Genomic DNA, 12,526 nt, shown 5'->3' with positions numbered 1-12,526 from the left:
TAGGACAGCTGCCGTCAAGATAATAGTCCCCCCCTAACCTTAATCTACCAAGGCTTACATAGCTGTGGACGGCTCGACGATTCCCCCTCCCAGCGCACCTCGCTGATCCGCGTCCAGGCTTTATTCCATCGGATTAGTTCGGGATCGTTGGTTGTCGCATCTTACTTGGGACTGCGAGCTTTTTGCGTGTCGACACGGAGGATGATCGTCATGACGCTCGATGGTGATTACGTCTTTGATGGCGGGGCGTTATCGTTGGTCGTACTGTTCATTCAATAGGGATGAAGCTGTTAGACAGTCTTGGTGTGGACAAAAGCTTGAATCCATCCGTGCCTAGGAGACTTTGGCATGACAGTGTTTTCACCTCGATTCTCGAACTTAAGAGAAGGATAGAAAATATCCTTCTGTATCCTACTGTCAACAAAGCGCTAAATATCCACCTACCCAGGCACAAAGATCAATCGTGCAAACGTAGAGCTCGACACATAGGAAATTGTTTTACTCCTCAAGGATCTGACTTGTAGAGTGATCTTCTTGATCCATCGGTATCCCGAAACCCGAAACTATTTGTGAAATTATCCTTACACACGCGCGCATCCATGAAGTGCATGCTGTCGGGCCTCTGTAGATACGCTTGTCATTCTAGTGTAATGCCTTCTCTTCCGCTCAATGTATTAGCGGCGATTATCCCCGACACCTTTCTCCATCTCTGTCACGTCATCGAGAGGGCAAGTAGCAGAACGTAATCCCTGAAATTGCCTTTCCATTTCTCTGCGTCTTCTGGGCATTCATTCTAATCCGAAGATTTTTTTTGCATGCATGCATTCAAGAAAATTCAAAGGAGACATTGAGCTCATGGAAAGCATCAGTTGGGTAGAGCTTTTAAGAAACAAGTTACGAGACTTGGCCAAAATTGTGGGCTAGATGAAGAGGAGCTAACCTTGGTAGAGTCCTATGACCCTTACATCTATGTTCTCATCACTACATCGCATTACAAGAATAACCCGAATAGATGCAAATGGAATGAACGGTCCTCTCTGCATTCCCTTACTTTTCAAGCAGCTGCTCATGTCAAGAATGTAGCTCCTTTTCCTATTTGACCCCACACAATGACACATCCAGGCACTACTACTGAAACTGAGATTTGACCCCGATATAGACAGACAATTGTCCTCCATTATTGTGTGAAGTGCAAGTCAGTCGGTGTGATGTTTGCAAATGATGGTACCGCTTGAACCATAAAAAGTTACATGTACGAGCTTATATAACAAAAGGTATGGCAGATATGAGGATAGATAATTAAATGCTACAGCCTTCATTCTCTTTTACGGTTTTGCTTTTTCAGCGGCGATATATGCATATCTGCTGTAACATACATAGCAATACCTTTTCCAATCTCTTTCTAGCCTTTACATTTATAGACTAACAAGAGGCCCATATCATAGACTTTCTAGGTGATTACCAGAGGAGGCCAGCATCAAAGGCTTTCTGAAGAAGTGACACTTCTTGATAGCACACTGCATCCCACAGAATCTACAACATTCCAGTCTCCAGACTGCTTTTAGCTCCACTCAAAATTTGGGATCTTTGCACATTCCATCCCCACTCAAAAGGCTGCCATTTCTCATATTTACTTGCCCCAAAAACTTGACCACCGAGAACTGATCGTGCTGAACTAATGAGGTGTTGGACTGGAGGGGAGATAAACTTACCTCATCACATAGTTGCCCTACAATTGCACAGAATACGTGGAAAAGTAGCTGCCGGAAGCTAGAGAACAAAAAATGGAGGAGATACCACATCTAATAGGCGCGCAGTGATGTTTCTTGTCCCAGCTATCCTACTTGTTACATGGGCGGGAAAAACTTATTGAGGTTGTAAGGGAGAGAATAGAACTCCTCATTCCTTGGATCTGATTTCCATGTGCGGAAGTTCTTCCAATATAACCTCCCTCGGTTTTTCTTCGCTTCTTTTCTCTGAAGAGTGTTGTCCAGCACCATAGCCAAAAGGAAGGCTACAGTTGCAGCAGATGTGAAGATCACAAACAAGAAATCATTGAACTGCCCACAACAAGAAAGCAAGTCAAAAGCTGCACCAGACGATTGCAGCAATCGTGCAATTCATCACTCGTTCACATACATGTCATACATCCACATATAAAAGTCGGCTCATATGAGCCACTATCATAAGCATCGAAATACACTTACCCAGTGGGAATGGCTTCGAACAGGCCCATGACCAGCACTGACAGCATATTCCTTAAAGTACTGAGGTATAGATATTCCCATGAACACTGAAAAGCCCAATATGAATTTGCTTCGGGAGTCATTCATGTTTACAAACTGTAGAAATGAGATGCCGCATGCCACTGTGAAGACCAAGAAAATCATATCAGATTTAGTGGTCGGTGGGTGTCAGCATGTATGCGCACACACATAGACACGAAACATCATTCATAAGGATGGAAGCCCCACGCTCCAATTTGATAAGGTAGAGCAATTAGGACCTAGGTAGTTGCGTTGAACAAGTATCCAGATTTAAAGAACTTACCCACTTTAGCAAAGAGAACACAAAAGATAGCAGCAACAATGGGTTGAGGCACCGATGCAAAAATGGCACCGAATTTACCTGTATTCGATGGTATGAATGAGACAAAGTAAGACACAGCTTGCTTTCATAACACAAGTAAAGCATGAACACAACATTTATGGTACCAAATAAAGAGAAGAATATCATGAAGCCTGCAGCAATCTGAGTGACTCTTCGGCTTCCCACCCGTGTCAACCCAAGCAATCCAGCATTTTCACTGCGATCCACCAACACAACAACCATTTTCACAGATCGTAGAATAAAGTAATAGAGTAGGCATAACTTCTTAAGCCTGATACTTACATGGACACAGTCGATCCTGTGAGCGTACCAAGCAATCCATCAATAAGAACTCCAATCCCCTGTCGTTAAGAAGTAAAACAAGCTTAATTGAACTACATCCCGCAAGATGTTAATCAAGTTTTACGCATTGCGCATAAGGGCATATGCTTATAACGGTGGATACAAAATCTTCAGAGTTTCTTGGAAAGTTTAGTGTGCCCTTGTTTTTAGACTATTTTACTTGCATTGCCCGTAAGGGCATGCTTTATGTCCTTGCCTTTGGGGCAAGTGTGAGAAAGTTATATAGATGCACGCCTCTCTCTCTCTCTCTCTCTCTCTGTGAGTGCCAATTGGAACAAAAGCCCGTGGAAGAAGTAAGTCTCAAGTTTCTTCAAAGGTCTGATGGATTTTGGCATCTCACTAGTTGTAATCTCTCTTAGTATCTGAAGAGCTTCCTCCCCACGCCCTTCTTCGCCTCCCTTCCCTCGTCCGTTAATGGATTAATACCAATACAGAAGCGTCATAGTGTTTTACAGATCTAGGAACCTAAAGCGCTCTCCACCTTGCCTTTTTTCCAAACCCCACATTATGGGTTTGTCCCTTCCTAGCAACGCCCTCATTTCGTACTTCCTCGGGGTTGCCACCTTTGACCTCGTTCATTGGTTCTGCCGTCTACGGAGATTCTTCAGCTTTTGGGTTCATATCTTTATTCCTTCTTCCGTCGCCATTCAGGATTCGAGCCCCAGCCGTGGGATTGAGCTCAAGGACTACCTCCGTACTTCATCACGAGCTTGCTGTCCAACACCTTTTCCAGCCTACCCCCCCTCTCCATTAACTTTGCGCTTGCTGTAGCAACACTTCATTTTGCTGTACCAAAACTTCCTCGCTATCTTCATCTATCCCCTCTCAAGTGGCGGCAACCTCGCAGCATGTACAACTCGTGCTTGCTGTACGTAATCACAGCGGCACTTTCCAAGCATCACCTGCCTTTTACCAGCGTTATTGCTGTAGCGAATTCTTTAGTGCCGCGTTCTCACATTTCTGGACCTGCTGTTGCTACATTTTCCATCCTCCCGACCTTGTGCTGCTGGATTTTTCATCTTTCTAACCTACTTGTGTTCATTTTCTCCTTTTACGCACTGCGGGCTGCGTTTTCAAGACTTGGGAGTACAAGAGACTGCATTTTCTGCGGTCCTTGTTCATGTAAGCTAAGGTAGACATCCCCTCCAACCAACCTGATTGAGTATCGGTGGGACAGCCCCCTCCATCTTCACATGTCTTGTGCTTGTGCACAAAAACAGCGACTTAGGCAACATTTGGGGACTCTCTTGCGTCAAAAGGTGATGCATATGGAAGGCAGCATTAGGACATATCCACGTTTAAACGCTGCCATGGCAAGACAACCTGCGTTCTTCGTAGCCATGGATACCCTGATGGATCTTTCCCTGCGTTCTTCGTAGCCATGGATACCCTGCGTTCTTCGTAGCCATGAACTAGGTCCTATGACTGCCTGGACATCTAGCGTTCCTTCGGCAACTTATCATCAATTGGCATCCTCTATTCTGAGAGTGGTTCTGTCCATTTATATATTCTGTCCCTAAGGTTGTACCAGCGGCCCTATGATTTGGACTTATTCCCGCAACTTGCTACCATTTATCTGAATTTATTCCCGCAACTTCTGATTTGGAAGATGGGAGAACAGTTCACATTTTCCAACTAAAACTATCGCATCACTTGATATCGGCCAGCCAATCTACAGAATACCACCTTTGAAGACTTGCATGGACCCATCTTTATATTCTATCGCACATTCACAAGCTCACCACTGTGTCATGCTCAAATGGTCGGCATACAAGCCGGACCATTGCTTCATTGTTGGTGACTTTGCAGATTGGAGTTTCAACTTTCAAGGGCTCTTTTAGTTTAGCGCCCAGTATTTGGGAGGATAGATTTCCTTTGCCTCAGAGGTTCTGTATTGCTATGAAGATTTCAACTTGGAGTTGGGCATAAAGAGCCAGTGCATGCTACTTTATCAGCAGATAGATGGCTTCGAGTATTGAGATGAAGATATGGTCTTTATTCAAATGGGGTTTCAGCGTCCTTCTCATCATGACTGTAGAAAGATACAGTCTCAAGAGGGGGGTCTAAAACCGAGTTATATAAGCCAGATTAATGGATGTCTACTCTGTAAGCTCTAGGGAGTATCTTCAATGTTGAGCAATTTTCTACGGTTCTTCCACATCCATGAGCTATTTCTCTTCTCGACCCATCGAATGCGGATGTTCATTACATCTTGTCTTTACACATGGGTAGGGTTTAGTACCTTTCGTCGAGCTATTGGCCAATGGAGGTTCCAGTTGGTGGGATTTGTCAAGATTGATAAGAGGCTCTTTTTTCAGAATACAGAGGGAGACATAGGGATTCTGATTGGGAGAGTTTATTGAGGATTGTTTTTACGGATTATACTTTAGGCGGCAAGATGGATCATTGTCAAGACTCAAACCTCTCCCATGATACACAATGGACCAATTCGAGCAATGCCCGTATCTAGAGAGCGAAAGCCAATGTACCAGTGCCAATGTCTGAGAGCTAGAGCCAAAGTCAAAGATCCAATGTCCGTACAGTGCCCATAGGCCGAAGCAACAGTTCTCGTGCCATCGACGAGCTTCTTTCCCTTCTCCCAGCCTTCCTGAATCCTCTGCTTCAGGTGTAGCGACTTTGATCAGACTATTACTGACATGCTTCATTTGCTGAACTTATCCTTCGTTCTTCTTGACCATCATGAGTGGAGATTTTTGTTTCCACGTACATTTATTTTGATAGTTGGGCAATGGCAATACTCAACTTTCTTCGGAGAGATTATCCTTTGAGCATTCTAGTGTAGGTGCCTAATTACAAGATCTCCGCCTAAGGGAAGGAATACAAGAGGGTGAGCTATTTGAACTCACTACCCTTTCACCCTAAATCTCACTACCCTTGCATCTAGGGTGAAGCCGTATGGCATCCTTGAATTTCACAAAGTCTTCACTTTGTGGCCCTTCTTGATGGCCAGCCAGATCATTGGTTGAGTATTACCTCGTATGTTGCCAATCCGCAAGCTTCTTGATGTTTTCATTATAGAGAGGAGCATCGTCAACCTTTCCAAGGAGGCCACCTACCAACTCTGCTTTCGTCAAGAGCATATCCATGCATGCCCATGAGCATTAGCGGCTTCGTTCATGACTTTTTGAGACACTTGGGCATTAGTCTATAGAGTTACGAGACCCAGCATCTTTTAGATTTTGTCTATGGTAGGACCATGGTGGAGAAGTATAAATCTATTTTCAATCGATCATTTTGGTGAGTCTATTTTCTATGCATTGTGTTTGTCATTGAGCTTTATAGCGGTCTTCAACAGCTTGTACTCTTACAAGGCAGTCTTCAACAGCTTCTACTCTTACAGGGTGGTGTAGTTGAGCAACAGGATTGTACTACTACCGAGTTGGTGTTTGGACCATATGCTAGAATCGAAAGGTCAGGTCTTTTGAGTGAGCAACAGGATTGTACTACTACCGAGATGGTGTTTGGACCATATGCTAGAATCGAAAGGTCTGGTCTTTTGAGTCCAGCAGAGTACATTGCACTCTTTACTCACTTCACTTTCAACAACTCAATCCAAGCTTGACAATATACAAGCCTATTCCCTGTTAAAAACTTCCTTGTCATATTAAGGGTCTACCGTGGAGGATTTGGCTTTTGGTCCTTGAGACCCATCATCCTTGATAGCTTGATTGTGACCAGTAGCTATTGGCTCTAAGTCCTCAAGTCATGAGAGAAGGTGGTCGATTATGACTTCTTCATTGGCAACCGTATTCAAGCCTCACTCATCTGCAATAGCACCTATACCTACACAAGTCATTCAATTCGAGTCCCACCTCTAGCCATACAAGTTTATCTAACCTACCGCCTCTTTACTTTCCATTTACTTCCTCATTGATAATACATTTAGGAAAGAGAAAAATTGCAATCAATAAGGCTCTAAAGCATGTGTCAACATTCCCCTCAATCATGGCAAGGATATTTATCAAGTTATGTGATTGTTTAGAGGGGGTTTCTTCATCCTCTTTACGTAGTATACCATTTGGAGGAAACCATTTGAGAAGTGTCTTACATATCATCAATTGCTTCTTTGATGGATTATTTCTATAACATGGTCTTCAATGAGATTACCTTTGGATCTCTACCCTATGCTGCTAGCATGGAAAAGGGATCCCAACATATTATTATGTGATTGCTTGGTAATTGCAAATTGCTAGTGGGAGGTTATCTTTAAAAGTTCGCATATAGATCCTGGACATTACACTTCTTTCGCTCAACTTGAAGTTCTTCCAATTCTTTTCAAGCTTGGAGCTTTCTCTAATGTCATGGAGAAGGTTGGCCATTGCTTCTTAATATTGGAAGTTTTGTAACTTTCACTCTTGGCCTATACACATCCGACTAGATTTACCCATCCCTATCACACAGAGCTTCATTCCTCCTACTATGCATTGAGATCTAAAGAGGAAGCTAGTCGCAATTTTATGACATAAGGACTTACACTAATTTGCATAGCAAACTTCTTTCTAGAGTTTACCTCCTTCATTCCACTTATGTTTCAAAGATCACATGCAAGTGATTATGTATTTTCAAACTCCACTATTGTACTTGTGCTTTTAGATGTCTTTTACCAAGATTCTTTGACTACTATATGTATCAAAGATGTTTCTTGAAGCCATTTGAGATGGAGTCAAACACTTAACAAAGGCAAGAGATGGAGTCAATAACTTAACAAAGGCAACCTTTGAAACTTCTTCACAAGTGGGATGCTAACTCATGGTGAATCTCATTAAGAGATGTTGACATAATTGTTACTCCAAATCTAGCACATTCAAAACCCCATTTCTTAGTTGTGAGCCCTATCACTAGGTAAATGTAAGTCGGTAGTACATCTACGCCATCTCTTCATTGTGAATCCTATCATTCAATCAACATGGGTCATCGTGGAGCTTTAAACAAGAGCTTTGGCATTTGTTATCTTTAGTGCCAAGTTGGTCATTTTTGTCAATGTGGCCAATCATGCTTTCAAATGTCCTTTATCGAGCTTCCCTCACTACTCTCTTTGGATCAAAGATGGTACTCATTGCCAATTTATAAGTCACAATTGAACCAAACAATTGTAGCCCTATTGGCACCAACACAAAACTTAAAGCATTGCTTTTTGTCTCTTTAATAAACCTTATTTCCAAAAAGACCCTTGCATTTAAAAAGCAAGCCAAAAAGGAAAAAGAAGACATCAATGTATTTCATGCAATTCAACTACCTTCACATATTTAGAATAGGCCAAATAAGCTATGTATGTCACACCAACTAACACCACTCGTTTAGAACAACTTGGCCAAATAAGCTTCAAATCATATCAACTAACTCCAGTAGTTATGACAGCTTGTAAGACAATTTCTTAGAGACACAAATTGAGATGCTTTAGCATGTCTTGAACGATTTTTCTTCAACATTTAGGATTGAGACCTTATAGAGACATGATTACTTCTCTTCAAAACCTATAAAGTCGAGATGCTTCCACTTTTTTGGCCTGGCTTTTTGGGCCTTGGTACCTTGAAAAGTGAATTGTGCGAGGTTTCTTACATTGGATCATGCTACATAGCGAGCTTTGAAAACTATGAAACATGCTACATATCGAACTTTCAAAGCCCGTCCTTTAACGGGTCCTATTCTTTATAATGCATCCTCCTATACGTAGTAGTGGAAGAAAATGTGATCAAACCAAAAATTCTTCAACGGATAGAAAGAAAAGGACAAATGCAATCCATGTTCTACTCAATGTCTTTCTTTTTTTAAAGAGCCTGGTGTCGCCTTATGTGACAGCTCTTTGAAGGATCTCACTATCTTTCATCTTGCAACAGAATAAAGGCCAATGCTCACGTCCACTACCGTGCACACTTGATTTAACGAGATTAAACTAGATGCTAAATTTCAAGCAAAAGTCCTCAGTCAAGCTTGCAAAAGAGAGAATTAGGTGCTAAATCTAATAGTTCAAACAAGAGAAATGCTTGCAATAAAGTTAGCCTGCTAGATTCATCAAGTTATTGAAGGAGATGGACTGCAGACTTACCTGCCATCCCATTCCTCTCCCCAGAACAAAGGGAGGTGGGGGAGTAGCACTAGCAAACCTCGAGACTGCATAGTAACCAGCACTTGACTGCATTGCCAAAAGAGTACGCATTGTCAAGACGAGAAAGAAGATGCACTGCTACAGATTTTAAGGAATTCCCAGGATCTCAGCTGCACAAGCAAGATAGACAAGCGCACTAGAGATACCGACAGGTCCATTAGTAAATCTTGGGAGAAAGACTTGCAGTGCAGTGTTCAAAACTGAGTGGATGAATGTGGAAAAACTCTGAAATGAATCAGCGAATGAACACTCACCTCTATCATAGCTACCAGCACGGAGGACATCATGCCAAAAGCATGAGCAGCGTCAAACGTCGGAGCCCCCCATTGTAGTGGATAAGGAATCCTCAGCCTGTGAAGGAAGACAAGATATCCCCTTGCTTGAGACAGGCATACTCACAAAGTTAAAAAAATTAAGACACGGACTAAAACCAAGCAACTCATCGGACGGTACGAATGGCTCGATTAAGATGAATCCACCCATCAGGCTAAAATATTCAAATCGGAGCTTGACACGACACTGGCTAACTCAAGACTCTCGGTTGACAGGGACCCACCATGGGGCTGACTCCACTAGCCCAGAGCGATCTGTTCTGCAGTGTGATTGTGTGAGCTGAGGCGAATGCCTGTAAGCCCCACTCACGGTCAGAAGATGAGCGTACGCCCATATGATGGGCACAGCCAGTAACACACAGAAGCGTTCAAAAATGTGCAGCTTCCCTCCCTTCGTTTTCAGATACTGCAAAACAAGAAGAGAGTGGGCTAAGCTCACACTTGCACGGTGATCAAAGCACTTGCACATTTTTTTTGGATTTCTGTTGCGGGGATGGTGTGGGGTGGTGTGAGTAACAGACAGAGACGCTTATCCCCTTTGTACATTAACTGATCTCATAAAAGAGAGAGATACCTGTGATAGGATGATAAGCACTAACAGCTGTGGGATGCCTATTTCCACGCATTTAGCAACCTGAAATCATGCAAATAGGCTTCATGAACACATAAGCATTTGAGCAAGAGTAAGAGGGCCTTCGCCAAAAGAAGGCAAAGGACACATTCAAGGCAAACTGTTCACTGTGTCATGTGCGAAGCCCCTCTAAGACAATCAGTAGCGAGGATAAACAACGGCTGATTATCATATTACCAAGACGAGAAACGTTAGCAAGCATTTGAGCGTTAACGTTCTCTCGGTGGGTATGTAAACTCAATCATGAGGCTAGTTTGTTTTCAGGATAGGACCCTCTTGTTCTACAGTCCGTAAAACAGCCTCTTGTCCTAGCTCTAAAGATGGAAGAAAACTTGGCTTGCACAAGCTAAAGTTTCTGCGAAATGGTTTTTGTTTCTTCTTCCATTCAGATTCCGAACAATGTGACAGTTGCAAAGTTTGCAGGAATGTAGGCAAACTGAAGTAACTCTGCCAAAAGGGGCAAAGGTTCTGTAACTGAGCCGAAAGCGCAAAGGTCCTTCTAACTTGGCCAGTGCATTCATTTAGACTCTGGGATTTGTGAGCAACCAAACGAGGCAATCTTCTACAATGGCATTGGAGAGAGTGAAAGCCATTGGGCCTTGTTTTGCAGTTCAATTCCTGAAACTGATGCTCTGTCCTGCAAACATTCTCTCAGTACAGCATCACAAACTGATTTTGTTAAAAACCCGAAAAACGCCCTGGAACATGAAACTTACTCCGGGAAAGCCTAGTTCATAGAGCCCTAGTCCTGCCAGGGCAACAAATGGGGCTGCGGCAAGTGGGCTTAGAAACCTGCCGAGAGAAAAACAATATGTTTCTCAGCATAAAGCCAACGTACATAACAGTTCCAACAGGCACAGTGATAAACCATGGCACCTCATTAGGATGCCCCATAGACCACTAAAACCCAGAATAATCTGAATGCTCGAAGAGGCAATAAGAGCCCCTTGTATTGCCCGCATTGTGTGAATAAACCTCTGCATAAGGCCAAGTTCAAAGCGTCAGACAGATATATTACTCCAACCATGGAGGCTCAAGAGTCGGAGTATTTGACAGAAGCACTACCGTGTGCTGGTCTTGGATAGCTTGCAGTTTGTCGGAATAGATGATTGTAAGGATGGGAACGATGAAGGCGTAAGAGCCTGCAACGATTGCTGGCAAGCAAGTCCCAAACAGGGACTGGAGGAGGGTGTTGACACCGGCAGCGAAGAGGAGGGTCTGGAACACCCTCACTTTCTCGTCCTGTCCAACGCGCAGTGAAGCCATCAGCACAAACTTGGCCTTTTATCCCCTTGCTCCAGCAAGGTTAGCAGAAGGCAGACAAACACATAGAAGAAAAACACTGATTTTTTTTTAACTTACATCACCGCCTCCCATGAGAGGAACGAGGAGACTGCAGATGAGTACCGAAGTTCCCAGCACGACGAAGTAATGCTGAAACCCCAGAACAATAGCTTGAGCTGCATAAACAAGAGATGAAAATGCCATCCGCTCAGAAGCACAGAAGAAAAGAAAGGGAAGCTGGAAGAAGAAGATGAAGAAGAAGAAGTTAATGAAGACAACACCGAGCAAACTTACGCCATGGTGGGGGACTGGCAATGCAGTAATCGACACCAGGAAGCTGATCACGGGGATGCAGATGGCTGTGGTCTTCCTTCTGGTTTGTCATTTACGCCGACAGGGGAGGAGGAGAAGAGAATGGACGAGGGAGCTCAGAAGAAACCGATGAGAGGGACGAATTTGAAATGTGATAGTGTGCCACAGAGAGACACAGCGAGAGAGGGAGGAAGGGAGGGAGGTAAGGAGGGAGGGAGAAGAGGAAGAAGAAATGAGACAAGCAGCTCGTACCAGAAAGATGAGAACGGGAGGATTCAATTTGAGAGAGAGAGAGAGAGAGAGAGAGAGAGTGTGTGTGTGTGTGTGTGTGTGTGTGTGTGTGTGTGAGAGAGACAGACAGAGTGTTTGAAGCGGGCAGCTGGGAACAGAGAGATGCGAGTGGTGTTTCAAACGCGGAAGGAAGAGAAAGAACGCTGTAGGTAGTGTCGATTTTGTCGTTTGATGTGTCTGTCGCCCAAAGGGACCAAGGACAAGGAGCCTTCACCAAAATCAAACTAGCCTAGTTCAAAATCTCTCCCCCTCTTCTTGGTTTGCACAAGTGGGAGGAACAATGTACACCAATTGTTTGGGAATGAGTGTGAGGTTGTGAAATGTCAAAGGTTCAAAACCCAGAATTGAGCCGCCTAGAGTCTTGGAAGTTGGGTGCCTTACCCTTAGTGTTGCTTTTTTTAATACAAATAAATATATTGATATTACTATTAAGGTGGTATTTACAACTGCATCTTCTTAGATGCTACTGGGTTACAATATGAAAGCTCTAGCTCTACTAAAACGCTACTTTGCTCAAAAGCTTCAGACTAACTTTGAAAATCTACATTTTCCTCCTAAGTCTCTTAGAGAGTGCCAAAACTTCTCCTACAATATTCC

General features: G+C 43.4%; 1 protein-coding gene and 1 long non-coding RNA gene across 2 annotated transcripts; one reads left to right on the top strand and one right to left on the bottom strand.

Moving 5' to 3' along the window:
- Window positions 1–1,209: 1,209 nt before the first annotated feature.
- On the bottom strand, window positions 1,210–12,083 carry LOC148040477 (nucleobase-ascorbate transporter 2-like). Its single transcript, XM_087699676.1, has 14 exons — window positions 11,621–12,083; window positions 11,405–11,502; window positions 11,108–11,284; window positions 10,919–11,019; window positions 10,759–10,834; window positions 9,986–10,045; window positions 9,636–9,817; window positions 9,334–9,430; window positions 9,020–9,106; window positions 2,893–2,951; window positions 2,715–2,806; window positions 2,551–2,628; window positions 2,208–2,368; window positions 1,210–2,060 (listed from the first exon to the last, which is right to left on the bottom strand). The coding sequence occupies exons 1-14, from the start codon at window positions 11,709–11,711 to the stop codon at window positions 1,848–1,850; spliced, it is 1,572 nt and encodes a 523-aa protein (XP_087555802.1). The 5' UTR covers window positions 11,712–12,083; the 3' UTR covers window positions 1,210–1,847.
- LOC148040478 (uncharacterized) lies at window positions 6,255–6,739 on the top strand. Its single transcript, XR_015694849.1, has 2 exons — window positions 6,255–6,384; window positions 6,460–6,739. It is a non-coding gene; the product is annotated as an uncharacterized LOC148040478 (long non-coding RNA).
- Window positions 12,084–12,526: the final 443 nt, after the last annotated feature.

Source organism: Lygodium microphyllum, chromosome 2, assembly GCF_053477565.2.
Source record: "Lygodium microphyllum isolate KBCC chromosome 2, Lygodium_microphyllum_v1.1.10, whole genome shotgun sequence".
In the NCBI taxonomy this organism is placed as follows: Eukaryota; Viridiplantae; Streptophyta; class Polypodiopsida; order Schizaeales; family Lygodiaceae; genus Lygodium; species Lygodium microphyllum.
The sequence above is the reverse complement of the archived record's forward strand: the minus strand, read 5'-3'. Positions and strand labels throughout refer to the sequence as shown.

Coding starts and splice junctions, on each gene's coding strand:
- LOC148040477 (XM_087699676.1), bottom strand. CDS start 11,711: ATGACAAACCAGAAGGAAGACCACAGCCATCTGCATCCCCGTGATCAG. Junction 11,285..11,404: donor CTCTCATGGGAGGCGGTGAT/GTAAGTTAAAAA, acceptor CGCGTTGGACAG/GACGAGAAAGTGAGGGTGTT. Junction 9,818..9,985: donor TGCTTATCATCCTATCACAG/GTATCTCTCTCT, acceptor CTTGTTTTGCAG/TATCTGAAAACGAAGGGAGG.